General features: G+C 43.0%; 1 protein-coding gene across 2 annotated transcripts; it reads left to right on the top strand.

Annotated features, from left to right (window-relative positions):
• The first annotated feature begins 4,808 nt into the window (after positions 1-4,808).
• On the top strand, positions 4,809-18,760 carry LOC310835166 (lysozyme C-like). 2 transcript variants are annotated; one of them, XM_083719966.1, is made up of 5 exons: positions 4,809-6,555; positions 9,632-9,724; positions 10,637-10,792; positions 15,389-15,482; positions 18,318-18,760. In XM_083719966.1, exons 2-5 carry the CDS (start codon positions 9,691-9,693, stop codon positions 18,460-18,462), a joined length of 429 nt encoding a protein of 142 aa, XP_083576092.1. In that variant the 5' UTR covers positions 4,809-6,555; positions 9,632-9,690; the 3' UTR covers positions 18,463-18,760. The 2 variants fall into 2 exon arrangements, with proteins under 2 accessions (XP_083576092.1, XP_083576091.1); XM_083719965.1 differs by lacking the exon at positions 4,809-6,555 and having other exon boundaries at positions 8,418-9,724.
• The last annotated feature ends 3,704 nt before the right edge of the window (positions 18,761-22,464 follow it).

Raw genomic sequence — 22,464 nt, 5'->3', positions numbered from 1 at the left:
ATTCAAAGTTTAAGCACATACAAATACATATCCGCCTTGACCAATCCTGTAAATAAAGGGCAGGGAAAAAAAATTTGTCTGCAAATGGTAAGGCTGAAATGACTGAGAATGTTTTTTTTAAAAAAAAATCCTATTAATTCTGACTCTCTGGCCCTTTTCCCCCATATATAAGGGCGTGGCAGATTGTTCCGCGAATGGCCAGAGGGATATTAGCCCTTTCCTGTACATAAAGGAAGCAGTCCTTTTTGCTTGGGCTACAATTGCTAACTTTATTGAATACTTTAATTGCTCAGTTTCTCTTTTTTGTTTAAAAAATCTAACCCTATTTTTAAAATCTACTCCATACCCTTCCCTTCCCTTATTCAAATGGTAATTTAGCCAAAGGATGCAACATTTTCAATAGTATAAAAGGTTTGCTGAGACATGAACTCTGCACATACACAGAGGCTAGATCAGTCAAAAAAAAGAGAGAGAGAGAAAGAGAGAGAGAGGAAGGAGGGGGAACTGTAGGGTGGAGAGAGGAGGTTTCGAGAGCTTGGGCTGCAGGGAGAAACTTATCCAAATTTCCTTATGTAAAAAAAACTTGGAACCATTGAGGGAAATCACCCTTAATGTGTCTTTTGCTCCAGGGGCTACGTAAGACAAAAGGGTTAAAAAAAAAACTAGCCCATCAAAAGTCAAGAGCTTTCCAGGTTCCAAATCTTAACATGCCAAATTCTTTTCACAGGTAAATATCAAAGCATTCCCCCCCCCCACAAGGGATTTAAATCACAGACTTTGTTTGTGTGCATTTTAGGAACAGCATTTCCTGACAGGCTTCTCACATGAAATAATTTTCCCTTTTAACAGGATATGTGAACCCCGATAACAAAGTGTTTGTCCCTTTTTTCCTCCCACAGCAACCTTCTTTCTGTTCTGTGAAACAAGTCTGAATCCCTGCTATATTAGTGACTTCCATCTCTTTGTGGCTTTGACACTTTTTAAGTTACAAATAATCTGTTTTCATTTATTTAATCCGTTTTTCCATGATGTCTATGAAGTTAATCGAAGCACAACCAAACATTGTGGAATGGTATTTGTTTACCTTTTGCCTGAGCATTTCTTATTAATTCTGTCATTTTGGCTAGTTCAAGGTACTTGCACAACTTTAAATTGCCATTCATTTTTTCTTGGTATTAAGTCATTTCCCAGTATTTTGCTATTAACATTCTAGCCGATGTTGTCACATCAAGAAACACTCTTTTATTTTCATTGTTACTTCAGATTTCTTAAAATTGTGTGTCTTAGCATTTATTTATTTTTCGTTCCTCATAGGTCATTGTGTGGGTGGGGGTGGGTGGGTGGGTGTGTTTTATTATTATTTTAACTTTGTATTTTTTTACAGTTCTCTTTCTCTCCAAAGTGAAGGAAAGCAAACAAACTTAGCAGATAATAACAGTAATTATATGGAAATGTGATAATAATATTGAAATGATTAAAATGCTTAATCCGCTAAGATTTTTATTATTTGCAGCTTCCCACGGAAACTGAAGAACATCCTTTTTGCCTTTTGCCCTTTCTTTTTTTAAGTCCCCCAAACCCTGCCCCTTACAGGATGTCACTTCTACAGATGTGTTACTACAGACCTATGATGAAAAAGCTTCGCCACCACCTGCAGCAACAGACACCAAAGTTTTCAAAGTGCCCACAGCTATCTCTTTCAAAGGATATAGACTGCCGGGGGATGGGGCTGACAAAGGGGGGAGGAGTTGAATTGCAAGGACATTTTCTCACTTTTGAACCTCAAGATACATGCATAAAAATATCACAATTGTCTCAAGATATGCAACTGATACTTAATTACTTTGTTTTGTATTATGTGTTATTATGTAGGAATGTTGAAATGTGTCTGACAGTGTGTTATTTCCACAAATGGGGGGGAATTGGGGCTATTTTTGTGGCTATTTTTGTGTGTAATTGTTTTTATGTTTCATGTCTTATTCCTTACACCCCAGTGGAGGAGTCCCATACATTTTATGCTTTTTTACAGATCAGGCTATTATGTAGTCCAATGTTTAGAATTAGATAAATTTATAACCACATTGAGTTGTTTCACCTGGCACTCTGCCAACTTCCCTACCCATTTTAAAAATGTGCTAAAACTCACTTTACCAAGGAGAAGCTTCAGGAAGGTGTGTATGCTTTGGTTTAGCCGGAATAATCCCTTATAGAGTTAAATTGACTTATTTGGAGAAGTGCCCCTTAAGAATGGTTTTGCTTTAACAGATTGGTTTGAAAAGTTGAGAACCATGGGGCAAGATAAATTCAAATTGGACTCAGTTTGAATTGGGCAAGTGTATCCAGGCTGCAATTAGCTTTTTGGTCCTTAATGTGCAAGTGAGCAACTTCCCATGACTGCAAGACCAGAGCCTATAATAATAAAATCCCATGGAATGGCCAAGGCAAAGATATTTCTCTCATGACGTATCCAAACCTGTCCCAGCTGTGGTAGGTGCCAGGCAACATGGTTAATGTGAAAGCCCTAAGTGAATTCACCATGGATTGCCACTACTGTGACACCATGCCGGTGTGAGACCACAGAAGAGCTACCTTGACACCTGAGAACACAAAAATGGTGGGGGGGGGGCAAAGCAAACTGCATCTTTCAGTCATTAGTGGACCTTCCTGCTAAATGCAAAGCATAGACCACTATTGAGAAAATATTTCTTCCAAGGTGCTAGAATACCACAAGTAACTGAGCAACAAAATATTAATTTCATGTCTAACTATGTGCAATGTTACACCATTATATTTCTATACAAATATCCTTAAGAAGCATGACATCCAAGTCCCTTTCAAGTTCACATGGACACACGCATCTGGGACGGAGAATAGCAGGTTAATATTTACCACCTTAAATTGTGCGGAGAAAAGGATTGCAAAGTAACCACCTTTGCAATCTTATCTCCGAAGGGGGGAACTGTAGCAGGAACCCCCCCACCCCAATCATTCTGTTTGTATAAACTTCACACACACACACATACTACATACGCCACATTTCTGTTATAAATTCATAGAAAATCAACCATACATCGGATTTGCACTGTTCCATTTTTTATTTTACTCCATATGACAAGAACTAACAAAGGGGGGTGACTTAGTCCTGGTCAGCCATAATCCCTTAATCTCAGCACATCCACAGGAGCCCTGCCCATGCCAACCCTGATGATCCCAGACAGAAGACAATCAAGATCACAAAGAACTTGCATATGGGAGTGGATTCAGCATGGACTGAAACAAAGGACAATGATCAGATCTTCCCTCTGGGGGCAGGAAACTGCAAACTCCCCTTTGTCTCCTGGAAGTGACTCAGGGGGAGGGGGGAAGGGAGGAACCAGCCAGGTGACAAGACACTCAGGTTACCACCAACTCCTCCCTCAACCCCTCCTTTCTGTAATGTATGCATGATGTTACCACCACAACTCCTCCCTCAACCCCTCCTTTCTGTAATGTATGCATGATGTTTCTGGGGGTGGGCTTGATCTAGAGGAGGGGAATTTCAAAAGTTTTTATAAGACCTTGCACACTATTCTTCTGGGTCTTTCCTCTCTCCTGTAAGTGAGGGGAATACCCTGTTGCAACAATTCAATAAAGGCCAAGCCTACAGGCTGCTGTTTTGCTCCAAGTTATCCTGGTTGGTGTCTTTGTTTTGTCCAAGGGAGCCCTCGGATTTTTCCTGTAACATATGCTAAGGATGTCTAGCACAGCTTGACCTCACATCTTCGCTATTCTTCTAAAGATGGAAGCCTCTGTGGTTTCCAGTGCTTTGTGAATAAGATCGAGGCCATTATTAATCAAAATAAATTCCATCCAGCTACTTGTATTTGTTCCTCACAATTGGCAGCTGCAGCATCCTAGGTGCGATAATTTTGCCTCCATGCCTAAGAAGGGATGAAACAGGTACACAAAGATATCCAGCTGTTTTACATTCAATAGTTCATCCAATCAGGGTTGTGTATGCTGGTGCCTGTTTAAGGGGGGTCTTGCTTCATTCATGCAGTTCTCAGTCATGACTGGACACCAAAGAGCAGGGCTGTGGTGGTCTGGGTTTGCAGGGGGTCAAAGACTCATTTCTATTTCAGCAGCAGGGATCTAGCAAGGTCCTTGTCTTCAGCATGAGAGGAAAGCTTTCTAGCCACAGTAATAAGTCTTCTCACTCTTTGTGCTGGTTGAAGCCAATCAGAGTGAAAGGAAGTGAGTCAGTCACCGAGGGTTGGCTCCTAGGGTTACTCTGGAGAAGGCCCTTGGGAAGGAACGGAGGATGAGTTGTTTTGTATGCTCCAAAGTTAAGCATTGTAATAGCTTGGCTCTCCCACAGAAGCGAGACACTGGCAGTAATTATCTCAGGTTTATTGCTCAAACACATAAATCACTCCGGAGCTCCTTCATTCCGTGTCTAAACTCCGCCCCTTCCTCTTCTTCCAACATGGGAAAAAACCCTTCCACTTCCGCTCTTCCCCCCCGCTCACTGACCTTCTCGCGCCTTCGAGTTTTTGGGCTAGCTATTCCTGGCCTCTCCCCTTCTGTCTCTGAGCTAAGATTGGTATCTGCTGCCTGCTCTATGTTCTCTGAAGCTATGCCACTCGGCTGCCCCTCCTGCCTCTCACATTCCACCTCACATCCCAGTGTCCTTATCTCTCTCTGCCTGCTTTGATTCCCAGCTGCTGTTTGGGAAAACTGAAAACACAAGATGCTTCCATTTCAACAGAAGGGTGTCCAACATATGTTATGTACAATGGCTCTTTGAAGAAAACAAAACTTAAGTCACTCAGAAAGAAGATAGTAGAGGATACTCCAGATCATTTGCCCATGCACGTGCACAGAAAATAGCAGCTGAAAGGCAACACATGGTTATATGCATTGATCATCACATTGCACACTTAATTATTATTATTGTATAACTATAAGATTTTGTACCATCCTGGAAGATTGTATAAACTTATGTTCTCTGAGTATATTTCACTTAGAAGAGGTGTGGCTGTGAGGGCACATTGCTGGGACTATCAAGAAGATAGCACTTCTAAATTTGGCACTACACTGCTGCCCAAAAAAAAGTGGTGCCCAAATCAGAACTCAATTACAACTACTAAGCTGAAATGCACCCACCACCACCACCCATTATTTGAAGGCAATAACATAAGGTTACCAGACGTCCCCATTTCCCGGGTACAGCCCCCGGATTTACAAATCAGTCCCCATACAAAATCCATTGAAGTTGAAAAGTGTCCCCAGATTCATTGAAAAAAATCTGGTAACCTTCCAATAACATTTAATATAAATAAATAAATCAGCAACTAATTATATGCAGAACTATATGCAATCCCCCATAATCATACACATAATATATGTAAAAGAATCAAGCCCCATCAGGTACTATATTTCTCAAGGAGGCATAACTAATACATAAGTGTTTCTACAATTATATGCATTGCTGCACATATCTGTTTATGTTGCTGGTTACTTTAGGAAACCTGGAGTGTACATGCATATGTTGTCGTTTAGTCATGTCCGACTCTTCATGACCCCATGGACCAGAGCATGCCAGGCACTCCTGTCTTCCACTGCCTCCCACAGTTTGGTCAAACTCATGCTGGTAGCTTTGAGAACACTATCCAACCATCTTGAACTCTGACGTCCCCTTCTCCTTGTGCCCTCCATCTTTCCCAACATCAAGGTCTTTTCCAGGGAGTCTTCTCTTCTCATGAGGTGGCCAAAGTATTGGAGTCTCAGCTTCAGGATTTGTCCTTCCATTGAGCACTCAGGGCTGATTTCCTTAAGAATGGATAAGTTTGATCTTCTTGCAGTCCATGGGACTCTCAAGAGTCTCCTCCAGCACCATAATTCAAAAACAATTCTTCGGCGATCAGCCTTCTTTATGGTCCAGCTCTCCCTTCCACACATCACTACTGGGAAAACTATAGCTTTAACTATACGGACCTTTGTTGGCAAGGTGATGTCTCTGCTTTTTAAGATGCTGTCTAGGTTTGTCATTGATTTTCTCCCAAGGTACATGCATATAATATTCATGTAATAATGATGTGTACAATATGCAAGAACTGTAAAGGACAAGCTCAACATTTTCAGAAAATTCTATCCATACTGTGAGCAGCTTCCTAGTAGCTTGAAGCATCAGGTAGTATGTAAGTCAGAGACGGGCACCTTATGACCGCCCTTCAGATGTTGCTGGATGTTCCGTGTCAGATGTTCTTAGCTCAGACAGAAGGGGAGAGGCCAGGAATAGCTAGCCCAAAAACTCGAAGGTGCGAAAAGGTCAGTGAAAGGAGGGGGAAAGAGCGGACACAGAAGAGTTTTTTCCCATGTTGGAAGAAGAGGAAGGGGCGGAGTTTAGACTCGGCAACTGCAAACTTGGAGTCAGACACGGAACATCTGACACGGAACATCCAGCAACTACCATAAACTGTTACCATTATCCACACTGGCTTGAGGTTAATGGGAGTTGGAGTCCAACAACATCCAAGAATCCCTGTGTTCTCCACCCACGAGTTTGGTAATAATGTAAGTTGCAATCTAAGTGCAGTTTTATTTTATTTTTAGGTTTTTTTAAAACCTCAAAATAGAAATGGATCTGGAATGCAATGAGAGGTGTAAAAAAAGGAGATGGACCAGAAATGGAGTGAAATAGTCTGATCTTTCCATTCCTAGTGTCCAGCAGGTGGTAAACTTGTTTTTCTTTTCTGAATTTCTGCACCAGAAGTCTCTAGTGCCCAGAGGGGCAGCCATTTCATTTTCTATACATTCCTCCTCCTTGAAAAAGAAACTGTGCTGCTGCATCATGAACCACAATTTCCCAAGGGCGTTGGAGGATTACATTCATGGTACACTGCAGCTGTGAGCTGCTGGCCTGCCAAAAGTACCACCCCAACATGTCATACAAAATGACTGCACCAAACTGGACCTCTTAAGGCAGTGAATTCTGATCAGCTGTTTGCATGGATTGTTCACTTCTTTTCACCAGGTTTCTGTTGTATTCACTCTGTGCTCCTCTAAGACCAGATGCTCCAGCTATCCCATCTTAGTGTGAAGGCTTCTAGTATTAGTGTATAAATACTTCTATACAATGCCTCTCTCCAGAGAACTTGTTCTTTGCTGGAGGCAGCAACCTTGAATAGATTGATTGATCTATTCAATCATTCCCTTTTGTATTGTAAATTTGAAAATGAACCAATCAGTCATCCAATATTTTTTTTCACATGGCAGAAATAAAGGTAAAGGACCCCCTGACAGTTAAGTCCAGTTGCAGACGACTCTGGGGTTGTGGCGCTCATCTCACTTTACAGGCCGAGGGAATCCGGCTTTTGTCCGCAGACAGTTTATCTGGGTCATGTGGCCAGGATGACTAAGCCACTTCTAGTGAAACCAGAGCAACAGACGGAAACACCAGAGCAGCACCTATTTATCTACTTGCACTTTTTTTTTTTTTTTTTTGCATGCTTTCGAACTGTTAGGTTGGCAGGAGCTGGGACCGAGCAATGGGAGTTCACCCCGTCGCTCGCAGAGATTCGAACCGCCAACCTTCTGATAGAGAAGCCCTGGGCTCAGTGGTTTAGACCACAGCGCCACCCACATCCCTTATGGCAGAAATACATTGGCACGAAAAAGAGGGGATTTCAAGCTGTCAAACACAAATTCATGTTTACTGCAAATACATTTAAAAATAAATTAGCTTGAGAGTTATTTCAGCAGATGCACACACAACCATTTTCTTTGTAAAATACACAGTTAAAACATTCCAATAAAAGGGGGGCTTAATCACACATGTGGCATCACACTGAGTGGAGGAACATGCCTGTCAAATGTATAATATGCCCAGAAGAATTTCTACAATCCAAGATAGTAGGTGAAAATTGTCCACAGAGTGCTAAAATGTCCTTCCCTGATGCCTATGTGAAGGAAGTGAGAGAACATGACATGCTTCTACTGGACTGAGAAATCAAGATAGTGAAATAGATGGTTTTGTCTTTAAGGTACCACAACTCATTATTTTTGCTACAACTGAAAGGCAGCATTCAGGGAAGGTAACAGCATGTAAATATTTTTTGATGGCTCAGCTATGTGTACGCTATATGTAAAAAAAGAAGATGCATATATTTCTGTGGACAATGAAATGGAAGAAATACTTGCACAAGTAAATCAATTACATTAGAATTTAAAATAAAGGATGTTGGCATGTTCACATATCCCTGACTGTAGTCCAGCAGCATCAGAAGTGCTCAGAAGTTTCAACTAGAAAAAGGGAAAACAGCCCGGAGGGAGAGGAGGAAGGCAGTGGTGAGGTTTGAATTGTGCAGATATGCAGGCAGGAGCACCAGATGGCATCTACTGCACACCTGCACAGCCCCAACTTCTCTCCCCTCACGAGGAGACCAGGTGTGCAGGATCTGAAAAAAGTGGCAGCAAGGAAGTTAGGTGGAGCCAGAGAATGTGCAAACAGTATCCCATTTCTGAAGGAATTTGGGAAGAGGGCTAGCTCTATTTTGTTGTGACATTCTCCTTGTTGGTTACTGCTATGTAATTTTTATATATATTGGCTGTGGTTTTTTGATTTTTAAAAATTATGTTCGTCATTTTTAATTGCTGTTGTTGCCAACTGCTTTCAAAGCCTGCTAAGCAGAAAGCAGGATACAAATATTTTCAAAACACTGAAGTAAATATGTAAAATTACTATATTTGAGTGACACCAGGGGTACCATCTTAAATAAAATAATGATTCACATGGTGTGGTGCATGCACACCATTTGAATGGCAATGTCTATTAGCTTGGGGGGTGACTGGCCCACTCAGAATTTTTTATGGGGGGGCAAATAACCCTCAGCCCCTAGGAGGTAGCTCCTGTGAGTGACATCAAACAGAGGGTTGAAGATTAAATGCTTCCAGTTAAGAAATAGATTATTTCTTGATGCCAAAAGGCATCAAGAAAGGCATATACTACCATTGCTGAAATGAACACCAGGTTTGCCTTGTGGTGTCCCTCAGAAAATATATCATGTCTGCTTCCCACTCACTGTCACACACAATAGTACATATGCATTGAATGCCCATGTACAGCTATTTTGGAACGAGGCTCAGCTAAGTTTCCCAGACCTGTAGGACCAGTTGCATGAGTATTTTGAAGGTGGATGTAGGCACGGGTCTGATGGCAGCTGTAAACCCAGTGCTTCCTTTAACAGTTTTTAGAAGTGGAATTGGCTCCAGGTAATGTGGGAAAGGCTAGGCTGCCCTATAAGAGCGGGCCATATAGCTCAGCATCAGGGTATCTGCCTTGCATGCCAAAGGGCTCAGATTCAATCCCCAGCATCTCCAGGAAGGACTGGGAGAGACCCCTGTCTGCAACCCTGGAGAGCCACTGCCAGTCACTGTAGGCAGTACTGAGCTGGGTGGGCCCATGCACCTGACTCCATATAAGGCAGATTTTGATGTTCCAATGAGATGGAACATGAAGAACACTTGCAGATGGAATGGACAGCCTACAGCCAGGGACTATAAAACCTGGGCTCTGGAGGACACACTGTTCTGCAAAGATCAGCAGCAATGAAGGCCTTTCTCCTTTCCGTATTCTACCTGCTCATTGTAGGCCATGAGACCAAAGTGTTTGATGCCTGTGAACTGTTTTATCTACTGAGAAGTTATGGAATGGACTCCTCTACATGGACTGGTTTACATCAATGTGAGTTCATAGGGTATACAACTTCCACCCTACTGGTATGATTAACTTAGATGCATTTTGCAGTATGTGATTTCAGTTTCCTCCCGTTTCGCTTTTCTGAAGAAAGTGTGTGTCATGCATTGTCATGCATTTTTTTTTTGTTTAAAAGTAATTATCCTTATTAACGCTTACGTTCCCTTTTCAAATAGTGTGGTGAAATTGGAAACTAATAACCTATAGAACTTGCAAGAACCATGAGAAAGAAATTTGTAATATCGTAGCAAAGTCTTAAAAGCCGTTAGAAATGTTGTGATGTGTACTCCCTATTATTTTACAAGGTTACAACAGGAAATGCAGAATTTTGAATTGCTAGCTCTCAAAACTGTGAATTGTCAACTAGCAAGATTCAAAGGAGGCATCACAACATTTGAAAAGTTTTAGAAGTTGTTAGAAATGTTTATAGTCACCCTGTGAGCCCTTTGAAAGGCAGAATATAAACCAAATCGAATTAAATGATATATAGGTACCCCTGCCCGTACGGGCCAGTCGTGTCCGACTCTAGGGTTGTGCGCTCATATCGCTTAAGAGGCCGGGAGCCAGAGCTGTCTGGAGACACTTCTGGGTCACGTGGCCAGCGTGACGAAGCTGCTCTGGCGAGCCAGCACCAGCGCAGCACACGGAAACGCCACCCGCGTCCCTAAAATGATACATACTACTTGCTATTTTATAATGTTACAACAAGAAAGATTGAATGAATCACATATGTTAAGGCAGAATTGTTAATATCAATTATTTTAAAGCTTTTAAACTGAATCTGGAGCTAAAATTGGAGTTATTTTTAAAATCCCATCCTATATTAATGTTTTGGAGCTGGTTTTATTATTTAAAATATATTCCACATTTCTGATTTTTATACCATGCTTCTATAACCAGTTGTCTGTTTGGCTACATTTGCAAGTAACTTGACTACCAACTACTTTACAAGTGAAGGCAACCATCCATACTATGGATTATTCCGACTGAATGGTGCCAAATGGTGCAGTAATGGGAAGCAAGCCTCAAAGAACAAATGCAGCATTGCCTGTGATAGTAAGTGACTCCTTATAAACCTTTGCTATGTGTGACTCAAGATCACCAGGTTATTTCTTATTATTAGGAAGTGTTAAAGGCTTAAGCTAGTCGGAATGTAACCACAATGGACCCTATGGGAGGAATTTAACATAGTGCAATTGTTCCATCAGTGCATGCATTTCAGCTTGCCAGGAGGAATGATTCCCCTTCTCCTAACCTCATGCATTGTCCTGGGGTTTCTCCTGATCTCTTCAAGCCAATTCGGGAGCACACAGGGGGAGCCGGTTGTGCTGGTGGGACTCATTAGCTGCTGCTGTTGTTGTTGTTGTTTAGTCATTTAGTCGTGTCCGACTCTTCGTGACGCCATGGACCAGAGCACGCCAGGCACTCCTGTCTACCACTGCCTCCCGCAATTTGGTCAGACTCATGTTTGTAGCTTCAAGAACACTGTCCAACCATCTCGTCCTCTGTCGTCCCCTTCTCCTTGTGCCCTCCATCTTTCCCAATATCAGGGTCTTTTCCAGGGAGTCTTCTCTTCCCATGAGGTGGCCAAAGTATTGGAGTCTCAGCTTCAGGATCTGTCCTTCCAGTGAGCACTCAGGGTTGATTTCCTTCAGAATGGAGAGATTTGATCTTCTTGCAGTCCATGGGACTCTCAAGAGTCTCCTCCAGCACCATAATTCAAAAGCATCAGTTCTTCGGCGATCAGCCTTCTTTATGGTCCAGCTCTCACTTCCATACATCACTACTGGGAAAACCATGGCTTTAGCTATACGGACCTTTGTCAGCAAGGTGCTGTCTCTGCTTTTTAAGATGCTGTCTAGGTTTGCCATTGCCTTTCTCCCAAGGAGCAGGCGTCTTTTAATTTTGTGACTGCTGTCACCCTCTGCAGTGATCATGAAGCCCAAGAAAGTAAAATCTCTCACTGCCTCCATTTCTTCCCCTTCAATTTGCCAGAAGGTGATGGGACCAGTGGCCATGATCTTCGTTTTTTTTATGTTGAGCTTCAGGCCATATTTTGCGCTCTCCTCTTTCACCCTCATTAAGAGGTTCTTTAATTCCTCCTCACTTTCTGCCATCAAGGTTGTGTCATCTGCATATCTGTTTTTAGTATATGTGCTGCCGAAGCGAGCATGTGTCATCTGCATATCTGAGGTTGTTGATATTTCTTTCAGTGATCTTAATTCCGGCTTGGGATTCATCCAGCCTAGCTTTTCGCATGATGAATTCTGCATATAGGTTAAATAAGCAGGGAGACAATATACAGCCTTGCCGTACTCCTTTCCCAATTTTGAACCAATCAGTTGTTCCATACCCAGTTCTAACTGTAGCTTCTTGTCCTACATAGAGATTTCTCAGGAGACAGATTAGCTTTACTAACTAGCCTTACTAATACTATTTTAATAATATTTAAACCCCACCCACTCTGGGTGGCTTCCAATGCATATAAAAACAGAATCAAACATCAAACATAAAAAAACTTCCCAATACAGGGCTGCCTTCAGATGTCTTCTAAAAGTTGTATAATTATTTATCTCTTTGACATCTGGCAGGTGCCACTACCGAGAAGGCCCTCTGCCTGGTTCCCTGTAACATCACTTCCCATAGTGAGGGAACCGCCAAAAGACTTCCGTGTCTGGGCTGAACGAGGGGGTTGGAGACGCTCCTTCGGGTATACAGGGCAACACTGTTGAGGGCTTTAAAGTTCAGTACCAGCACTTTGAATTATGCTCTGAAACGTGAGCCAGTGAAGACCCTTTAGCTGCCAAATTTTGGATTGGTTTTAGTTTCCAAGTCACCTTCAGATGTAGCCTTACAAAAGTCCAAGTGGGAGCATGGACCACTCTGGCAAGACAGTGTGCGGGCGGGTAGGGTCTTAGCCCCCATCCACCCCCTATCCCCTCAAAATAGCACTTGCCAGGATTCAGCCTCAATCTGTTAACCACCATCCATCCTCCAACCACATCCAGACACTCACAGGCAGTTGAAATTAATTAATATGACTAAGTTAGGTCCATTAATTCCAGTTCCCCATGATCCTTCCTTCCTTCCTTCCCCTCTCTTTGTGTGGAAGGCTTTCAGACTCCTTTATCATCTTCCTTTTTCTTTCATATGTTCCTTTTTCTTTCATATGTTCCTTTTTCTTTCTTCCTTTTTCTTTCATATGTTATTTTATTAGTTTCCCTATATTAATCCAGTTATACAAATTATACAAATACCAATTGATTCCAAATTAATTCCAATTAATTCCAAATTATGTAATGCGATTTAATCAATCAATCAATCAATCTTTATTACGGTCCAGAGACCCAACAAATCGTTACAAAGCAATGCACAATTCAGACAGGCGATCTGGTTGCGACATCTGTCACCCCATTGATCGCCAGGGTTGATTCAGCTGATCTGGCTGGCTAGGCAGGTGTCCCCTTCCTCCCTCACCGCTCCATGTGTGTCCCTTCCGAAGTTGCGCGCTCGGTGGAAGAGGACGACCATCCCAGATAGAAGGAGTGTACCGTTCTTCGGTCAAGGGTATACAATAGCTGTGCTCCTCTGCTAGAACCTCCAAACAAGCTCAATTTAATTAAAGTGGTTTGCCGTGCTCCATAGTACATTATATTACTGCGATTCATATTCTTATTAGCTTCTAATTACATTCCAATTGATATTATAATCACTTAGACAGCAGCTGCATTCTTAAAGATTTCTGTTCCTGTTATTATGTTATTTAACTTTTCAAAGAATTTTGCACCCAGTGCCTCAGTCTGTCCCCATATTGCATGCAGGAGCAAGAGCCAGGCATCAAGGTGATCTGTGGGTGAAGTCTGTTCCTCCCATGCCCTGGGATTTCCATGCCCTGGGAATTTTTTCAAAGAGGGTCAGATTTGATGACGTGAAGGGCCCCAAACCTTTGAAGTTGTTGAGCTTTTTTTAGGGTTGGAGTTTTTGAGTTTTTTTACAATTTGATCCCAGGAAATAAACTGCCACAGGGGCCAGATTAAACCAACCAGCGGGCTGGATTAGGCCCCCAAAACGGACTTTGGACATGCCTGATTTAACCCCTTTCATTCCCTTCTTCTTCATCTGCATCTCTCTGCAGTGTTGAGAGAGCCTCCTCCATTTGGGCAGACAGGAACAAGAAACCTCTGGGTGGCTCTTCCTGGCAACTTTCCCTAAAGGGGACTTGATTAAGAGTTTCCCACAGGCTTCTGGTTGGCCACTGTGAAGATGGGCCATTGGCCTGATCCAGCAGGCTTGTCTTATGTTCTTATGGACTGGCCATATCCATGCACGCACCAGGAAATGAAATAGAGGGAGAACATGCTGTCTCACTCCCAGTTTAAACTGGAGAATTGTTAATCAGATTCACACTTGGCATTTGTGACTGTTGTGCCCACATACTAGGCTTGCTTGGGCCAAAGGCTTAGACTCCAAGACAACCTGGAAGCTTTTACGCTATGCACACTAAATAACCACAAGGTAGTCTTACACCTGATACTGAATTGAAGATGCCTAGTGGAGGTTTTAGGCTCAGGTTCTTCTATCTTCATCACAGATTTGGAACATGTTTCAACAAATCATAATAGCCCTGAGTATAACACTGAAACATAATACTATGAAGAGACATTTGGAAAGAACAAATAAGCTTATTCATATATTTTATAGATGCTCAAAGTAGTTTCTTACTTCAAATATTTATCATCCTTTGCAAAATTGCAGCTGCTTTTGCAGCAGCTATTAGAGGAACAATCCTATAAGATACACCAGGATGAGCACAGTTAGGAGCCAATGGATCTCTGGCAGAGCTGGGAAATTCCCAGTGCAGCTGGGCTCCCTGTCCTTGGCCCAGCTGGAGATACTACAACATATTTTCCATAGCCACGATGCAGCCAGCTTAGCCAAATTTGGCAGATCTTAAGACAGAGTAAGCCCTGAAAAAGGGGCATTCTGGGGATGTGGTGGGGGCAGGACCAGAGGGGACTTTAGCTGAATCCTAAGCCTGTTCAGCTCTACCATGGGACCTGGCAACTTGGTGTTAGTTAAGGTGGCAGGAAGGGTGATGTAGTGTAACTCTAAAGTCTGTTTTGAAGGCTTGTTTCTCCTCTGCCAGGCTTAGGCTGGCTCAGCAAGCGGTAGCCCTGCTCCTGATTCAGATGGTTCAGCATGACTCTTAATCTCAGGGTTTTGGGTTCTAGCCCCACTTTGGGCAAAAGATTTTGCAGGTGGTTCATAGAATCATAGAATCCCCTGGTTGGACTAGATGACCCTCGTGGTCTCTTCCAACCCTACAATTCTATAATTACCTAGAGTTTAGATCTGATACTTTACACCAGCTTGCTTAACATTAGCTTCTTACATGTAGAATTGCTTCCTTAAACATATATATTGCAACACGAAAGAGTTATATTCATATTTGCTATGGAGCATTACCACCTATCACATCCAACAGTTCCTCAAACATGGAAAGCTAACTGGAAAGAGTAAAGGTGGTTGCTCTGAGTTAAGGTAAAAGCTCACATTCCACATATACACAGCCTCCAGAATCAAAGATCCAGGAAGTCTACCTGGACCAGGATTTGTTCTTCCTTGACTTACTTTTATTAACATCCTCCACAGAGTTCCTAGATGAGGATATTAAAGATGACACCGAGTGTGTGAAGAAAGTTATTGGAGACAAGGAGATAGTCAGTTCAAAACAGTTCTCTGAATGGTGAGTAATTGCATCAGCTTCCCTGCATGTAAGAATGTTTTAATAAGAAAAAACCAAGGAGCTAAAAAGTACCTGAAGTCCTGCTGTCTGAAGTCCCACATCCCAGCTCAGCTGGAGATACATTGCTGTAAGTCATCCACCCTGATTCAGACACCTCAGCCAAGGTTTCACCCCCTGAGCTGAAACAGGCTGAGTACCAAAACAGGGTGAGTACCAAAAAAGAGTGAGGTAGGTTGTCATGCCCACGTTACATAACTCGTCTTCCAAAGAGGATGTGGCCAAAGATGCTCTCAAGCTCTCAGAAACTGGCAGCAATCAGGAACAGCCCAAAGCAACAGTTGAGGAGGTGTCAGGACTCTTGGAAGAGATTGGCGATGGTTCCTAGTTGCAGAGAGGTTGCTCTGTCAGGGCTAGTCCAATACATATTGGCATCTGAGGTGAACCACAAATTAACCCTCCCCTCCCTGGCTCTGAAGAAGGGGTAAGTGAAGATCTACATCAAGAACAAGGGGAAAATAAAGATTTACCTTGGGATCTGCTGCCCTTGTGGACCCTGCTGCCTGAGGTGATCTCCTCACTTTGCCTCATGCCTCTCTGGAGTGGAAACAGAACAACCCCTGAGCCCCTGGGAGCAATGGTGGTTCAAGGCTGAGACTATCTTACTCAAGAGAAGTGCTCAGATGCAGTGGTGCACTCCTCATGAGTAAAGGGCTACTCTGAGTAGGGCCTCCTCACAATGAGGGTTTTCTGCATCAACCTGGGCTTTAGCTGAGCTCTGCAATGAGGTTCCGGCCTGGGGGTCCCTTCCAATTCTACAGTGCTACGATTCTATGTCTCAGTATGAGGCTGCAAGAGCAGCTGAAGCAACATCTTCTGACTGTCTCTGTGTGCCCAGACTGTGGACTGCATCCTGTGTTCTTGCCCAACCCGCTAGCTATGTGCCTAATCCCACAAGCTGTGGATTGCAGCTTGTGGGTCTTGCTGTGGATCCTGGTGAGCCTGATACTTACCACTATTTCAAATTTCATTCAGCACAGACATGTGACCTAGCACCCCAGCAGGACTTAGCCTTTGGCCATCTCAGCTGGCAGAAGCCCCACTCCTGAATGGAAATGTAGCAATTAGTGTTACCTGGTAATCAGGGGCACCAACTATAGGGGGCTTTGGGTGCCCGAGCACTCACAAAAAGTTTATTGTTTTTTGGACACAGGGCTCCAACCACAACTTCCGGTGCCTCACAAATCACCAGAAGTCATGTCTTGCGAGACCTGGGAGAGGCTTTCAGAGGTCTTTCAAACTCTTGGAACCTGACTTCCGGTGGCACTGGAGGTCAGGTTCCGAGGCCGGGACACACGCGTTACATCACATCTATAACCTGAGGCCCAAGACAGCTCCCCTGCTGTTAACGGCTTGTTGACTGTTATAAACATTTGATTGACTGATGTGACATGAAGATTGCAGGTAAATAACAACAACAACAACAACAACAACAACAACAACAACAACAACAACAACAATAATACACTGCCCATCTGGCTGGGTTTCCCCAGCCACTCTGTGTGGCTTCCAGAAAAATACAAAAAAGGTAAAAAATTAAAAACTTCCTGATACAGAGCTGCCTTCAGATGTCTTCTAAAAGTTGTGTAGTTCTTTACCTCCTTGACATCTGATGGGAGGGCGTTCCACGGGGTGGGTGCAACTACCCCCTGCCTGGTTCCCTGTAACTTTGCTTCTCGCAATGAGGGAACCGCCAAAAGACCCTCAGAGGACCTAGGCTAAGTGATGGGGGTGGAGATGCTCCTTCAGGTATACAGGGCCGAGGTCATTTAGAGGTTTAAAGGTCAGCACCAACACTTCAAATTGTGCTTGGAAGCCAGTGAAGATCCTTTAGGACTGGTGCTATATGGTCGCAGTGGTCACTCCCAGTCACCAGTTGCCCCATTCTGGATTAGTTGTAGTTTCCAAGTCCCCTTCCAAGGTAGAGCACATTGGAGTAGTCCAAGCGGGAGATAACCATGCACCACTCTGTCAAGACAGGGCGTAGGCAGGGAGGGGTCTCAGTTGGGGTACCAGATGGAGTTGATAGACAGCTGCCCTGGACACAGAATTGACCTGTGCCTTCATGGACAGCTGCGAGTCCAAAATGACTGGTCGCACCTGGTCCTTCAGGGGCACAGTTACTCCATTCAGGACTAGGGAGTCCTCCACACCTGCCTGTCCCCTCTCCCTCCAGTCACTCACACAGGACTTTCACTGCCTTCACTGGTTCTGATTTAAAGGAGAGGTAGAGCTGGGTTTCATCTGTGTACCGATGAACACCCAGCCCAACCCCCCTGACAATCTCTCCCAATTTCTCTGAGATAGGGATAAACATAACTTTCTTGAACCAAATAAAAATTTTTAAAAATTGTCCAGTGGCACCTTAAAGACCAACTATGTTTGTTCGGGGTATCTTTAGTGTGCATGCACACTTCTTCAGATATAATTATTATTATTATTATTATTATTATTATTATTATTATTATTTTGACTGTGTCAGTCCAACACGGCTACCTACCTGTTTCTTGAACCAGTTATCTAGGGTGGACCATGAAGTGTCTTTCCAGCCCTGAGTGATTACTGGCTGACAAGGAGAAATACAATAAACATATAAGCACTGTGTTACTTTTATCAAAAGTTTAGGATTCAGAGAAGCAAACTTGATATGATTGTACAAATGGTTTTATCAAGAGTCTGTGTTTTTTTTTTTGAGAATGTACATGTGTACATGTGCACAAAAAGAATCTTAATTGTTGCTCACCAGCTCTTTCTCTCCACCACCCCTTGCGCTTTTAGGCCACTCTATGAGAAGTACTGTGGTGTGGAAGCAATCACCATAATTGCTTTACGGTGTGTAATATTTTTCCCAATGAGTGAATGGTTCCAGCAACTGCTGAAGAAAAAGAAAGAGAACCCATTACACATAAAGGTTCATAAATGATGGTCAATACTTCTTGTTTTCATTTTTTTTAAAAATCAGTTACAGTTGATGATTGCAGTAGACCAGTTGTAAAATGTTGGGTCTTTAACAGACACTGAAACATTCATAGAATTGAGGATCATCTGCAGTACAGGTAATATGCAGATGTCCCATATAGAGATCAAACCTGTAACTTTGGCATTATCAGCACCATACTCTAACCAGCTGAGCTATCCAGACTGATAACTCTTGATTCTTGGTCACTTCTTGTATTTTTATGTTACAATTCTTTATTCATAAACTTGTCATAGAACAATAATTTTGTTTCCAATATTTTGTTGCTAAGATCACAGCCATTATTCCCCTCACAGTTTTGCTCAGAATCCACCTGCTATATTATGTGCTTATAATTTTCCCGGCATCACTTAGAACAGGGATCTATGGTTCTCCAGATGTTTGGGGGGCTATAGCTCCCATCATCCCTGATGACTGGCCATGATTGCTGGGGCTGATTGCAGTCCCACAACATCTGGAGGGCCATAGTTTCCCCCACCCCTGCATGAAAACAGATGACAAATCCATGAAGATACTGTCAATCAGCTGGGGTTTCTGGACAAGTTTCAAAGACCCTGTAATTAATATATAGATCATGATGTAATAAAAGTTGTTATTTGTTATTTATACCCCGTCCATCTGGCTGGGTTTCCCCAGCCACTCTGGGTGGCTTACAGCGTTAAAAACCTCCCGGTACTAAAGTGTTTATCACCATGGCTAGATCTACTTAGAAGAGGCTTAACTGGGACATCCAAGGCACTTTTGGACATGGCCATTATCTAGATATCAGTGTTCAAAGCCAGGTCGAGGAGAATCCCCAGATGCCAGCCTTCACAAGGCAAATAACGTTTGTTTCCCCACTTGCCGCCCACAGAATGGCTTCTAGTACAATTATGTTTAGATTATATCAGATCTCTTCAGCCAAAATTACTATTTGGGGGAACATGGTGTTCCAAAGTTCTTCCCACCTCAAAAGGCTGAAATGCATCTCCACAAGAACCTATGTCTTGTGTCATTCTTGAAAAATCCAAATTTCCCCTTGAGAATTGATGCTTTTTAATTATGGTGCTGGAGGAGACTCTTGAGAGTCCCATGGACTGCAAGAAGATCAAACGCATCCATTCTTAAGGAAATCAGCCCTGAGTGCTTACTGGAAAGACAGATCCTGAAGACAGATCCTGAAGCTGAGGCTCCAAGACTTTGGCCACCTCATGAGAAGAGAAGATGCCCTGGAAAAAACTCTGATGCTGGGAAAGATGGAGGGCACAAGGAGAAGGGGACAACAGAGGACAAGATGGTTGGACAGTGTTCAAACTACCAGCATGAGTTTGACCAAAGTGCGGGAGGCAGTGGACGATAGGAGTACCTGGCGTGCTCTGGTCCATGGGGTCACGAAGAGTCGGAAACGACTAAATGATTAAACAACAACAACATCATCCTCTTTTGCCTCTTTTGAATTGGTTATCATGACAACAAAATAGAATTGGCTAGCATAACAACAAAAACTAGAGACCAGGGAGAGACAGCTGAGGGAGGAATCAGAACCATTTACAGATTATCTAAAAAGGTATTGTTATGTACTAAACTTGGCAAGTAGGATCCTAGAATGCAACAACTAGAATGCAACAACTAGAATGCAACTTCCAGGAGGGAAGCAGAATCAGCCAATCAGCTGGGACTCATTGTGTAAAGAATGTATATAAAAGCCTGAGGTTTTGGGGCGGGGAATCAATCACTGTTTTACAAGCTGCAATAAGGAGCATGAAATCACTGCAGGGCTCCAAGTATATTTCAGGTACAATAACCAAATAAACCTACAAGTAGGAATTGACATGAGCAGCAGTAAATAACAATTAGGATAAAGAACAGAATGAAAGTGGGTGGCAAAAGAGGATAGGCAGTATAAATGGAACATTCTCTTAATCAGGAGTGAAACATTACAAATATGAAACCTTTAAACATTTGAAACACAGAAAACATAAATCAAAGCAAGAAGTATATACATATACAGGCAGGCAGGCAGCTAGACCTCAATTTATTAATTTTATTCATTATATAGTAAGAGCAGTGGGGTCCTAACAGCAAAGGGAAAGCTTCCAGGCACCCCACTTTTGTGTTTGATTAAACTTCCTCTGATGGGGAATGGTTGGGTTTGGCAACCATTTTTCCACACTGGGAGTCTTTAAAGCAGGGTTAGCAAACTTTTTCAGCAGGGGGCAGGTCCACTGTCCCTCAGACCTTGTGGGGGGCCAGACTATATTTTTTGGGGGAGGGAATGAACGAATCCCTATTACCCAGAGATGCATTTTAAATAAAAGGACACATTCTACTCATGTAAAAACACACTGATTCCCAGACCGTCTGCAGGCCGGATTTAGAAGGCGATTGTTCCGCATCCGGCCCCCATGCCCACCCATGCTTTAGAGGGTCTGAGTAAATGGCCAGCTTTCACCACTGAGGGAGCCTGCTCGGCAGGGGCTGGGTCCTACCGCGCCGGCGACGCGGGGACCCTCAAAAACCATGGGCGCTGAAACCCATGGGCATGGTGACTCGGCGGGCACCTTTTGCGCCCCCCCGACCCGCGAAGGAGCCTTTTTAAAGGCTGCGGAGTGGGTGACGGGGGGGTGCTATGAGTCCTCCGCTTCCCCTGCCGAGCGAAGCCGGATGCCATTCGACGGAGAGCGCTGACTTCTTCCATTGAAAATTTGGCCTTAAAAGAATAACCCGTGAGTAATTGGAACTTGGATTAAAAAGGAGGGGGGAAAAAATTTAAAAAAATTCGGAGCGAGCGGGGGAGGTGCAAAAAGGAAGTCAGCCTCCCCCCTGTTGTAGAGGAGTTAAAGCAAAGGATTTGACAACTAAGATCGAGTGCAACCTTATTTTGAGAAAGTTATTAATTTCGCGATGGAAAATTATAAGACTGGGCTGGAGGAGAAAAGTGGAATGTGAATTAAAATGCAACCCCCCCGAACCCCGGGAGCGATCCGTGAGAGCGCCGGGAGAGGAGAAATAGAGGTTTTGACAGCTGTCAAAGGAGCTGTCAAAGCGGAAGAACAAAAAGAGAACTTTGTTACAAGGACTTTGCCGGTTACATTTGTTACAAATTGGATATAAATTGTTTAAAACAAGGAATAACAAGTTACTTTGACTGTTGGGTGTGATCTGGAAGGAAACTGAGTTACTATAATCCCTCTAGAGGAGCTGTGGGACACTACAAGTATTGTTGGCATGGAATTTGAAATAGGACTTTTTATCTCCTGGGAAACTGCAGAAATGGAACACTATTTTGTCTACAGAGGTCTATACAGTAAAGGAGACAAAAGATTTATCTATTGAAGAATGGAAGGGACTTGACGTAATGTTTTGTTCCTGAATAACAAAGCCTCTGCAGAGGAATTAGAAGCTTTTGGAATTAGAACATTTGTGCAGGAGAGCAGGGGGGGGAAAAGGAGGAGAGAGATCAACAAGAACAACAAGAATAACAAGAACTGGATAAAGTTGGAAGTGGGAACATTTGGGACATCCAGATTTGAAAGGTCTAAAGAAATAAAATTGGAGTTTTTACTCTTAAATACAAAGATCTGGATGGAAAAAATGGACCTTTTTGAGACAGACTCCTTCCAAGATTGGACATTCGAAACTAAAAAGGACCAAAAGACGGCAAAGACTATTAAAAAGACAGCAAAGCGGACTGGTGAAGGACTATGGCTTAGGTGTGGGAGCTCCAGGACGACAGTAGACATTGATGGACATTGGGAACGCAACCGGGAAAGGGGGGAGGGAAATTTGGAATCCAAAGGGTGTTAAATTATATCTTATTCTTTTTCTTAATTTTTTTATTCTAATCTGTATTGCATATTAAAGAGGGGAACTCGTGGAAGTGAACAGGTCGATTTTAGGGGATGGGAAAATATTTTTAAATTGGGTCAATGATAATAAGTTTAAAATTGGGGGTAAGAATTTGTTGAA

Source organism: Podarcis gaigeae (genome assembly GCF_964106915.1).
Source record: "Podarcis gaigeae genome assembly, chromosome: 17".
Taxonomy (NCBI): Eukaryota; Metazoa; Chordata; class Lepidosauria; order Squamata; family Lacertidae; genus Podarcis; species Podarcis gaigeae.
Note: the sequence above shows the minus strand (reverse complement) of the source record. Positions and strands in the feature narration are given on the sequence as shown.

Excerpts from the sequence above, each read along its gene's own strand:
- LOC310835166 (XM_083719965.1), top strand. The coding sequence starts at position 9,589 with ATGAAGGCCTTTCTCCTTTCCGTATTCTACCTGCTCATTGTAGGCCAT. Across the intron at positions 9,725-10,636 it reads ATGGACTGGTTTACATCAAT|TTGTCTGTTTGGCTACATTT; the intron begins GTGAGTTCATAG and ends TTCTATAACCAG. Across the intron at positions 15,483-18,317 it reads TCAAAACAGTTCTCTGAATG|GCCACTCTATGAGAAGTACT; the intron begins GTGAGTAATTGC and ends TTGCGCTTTTAG.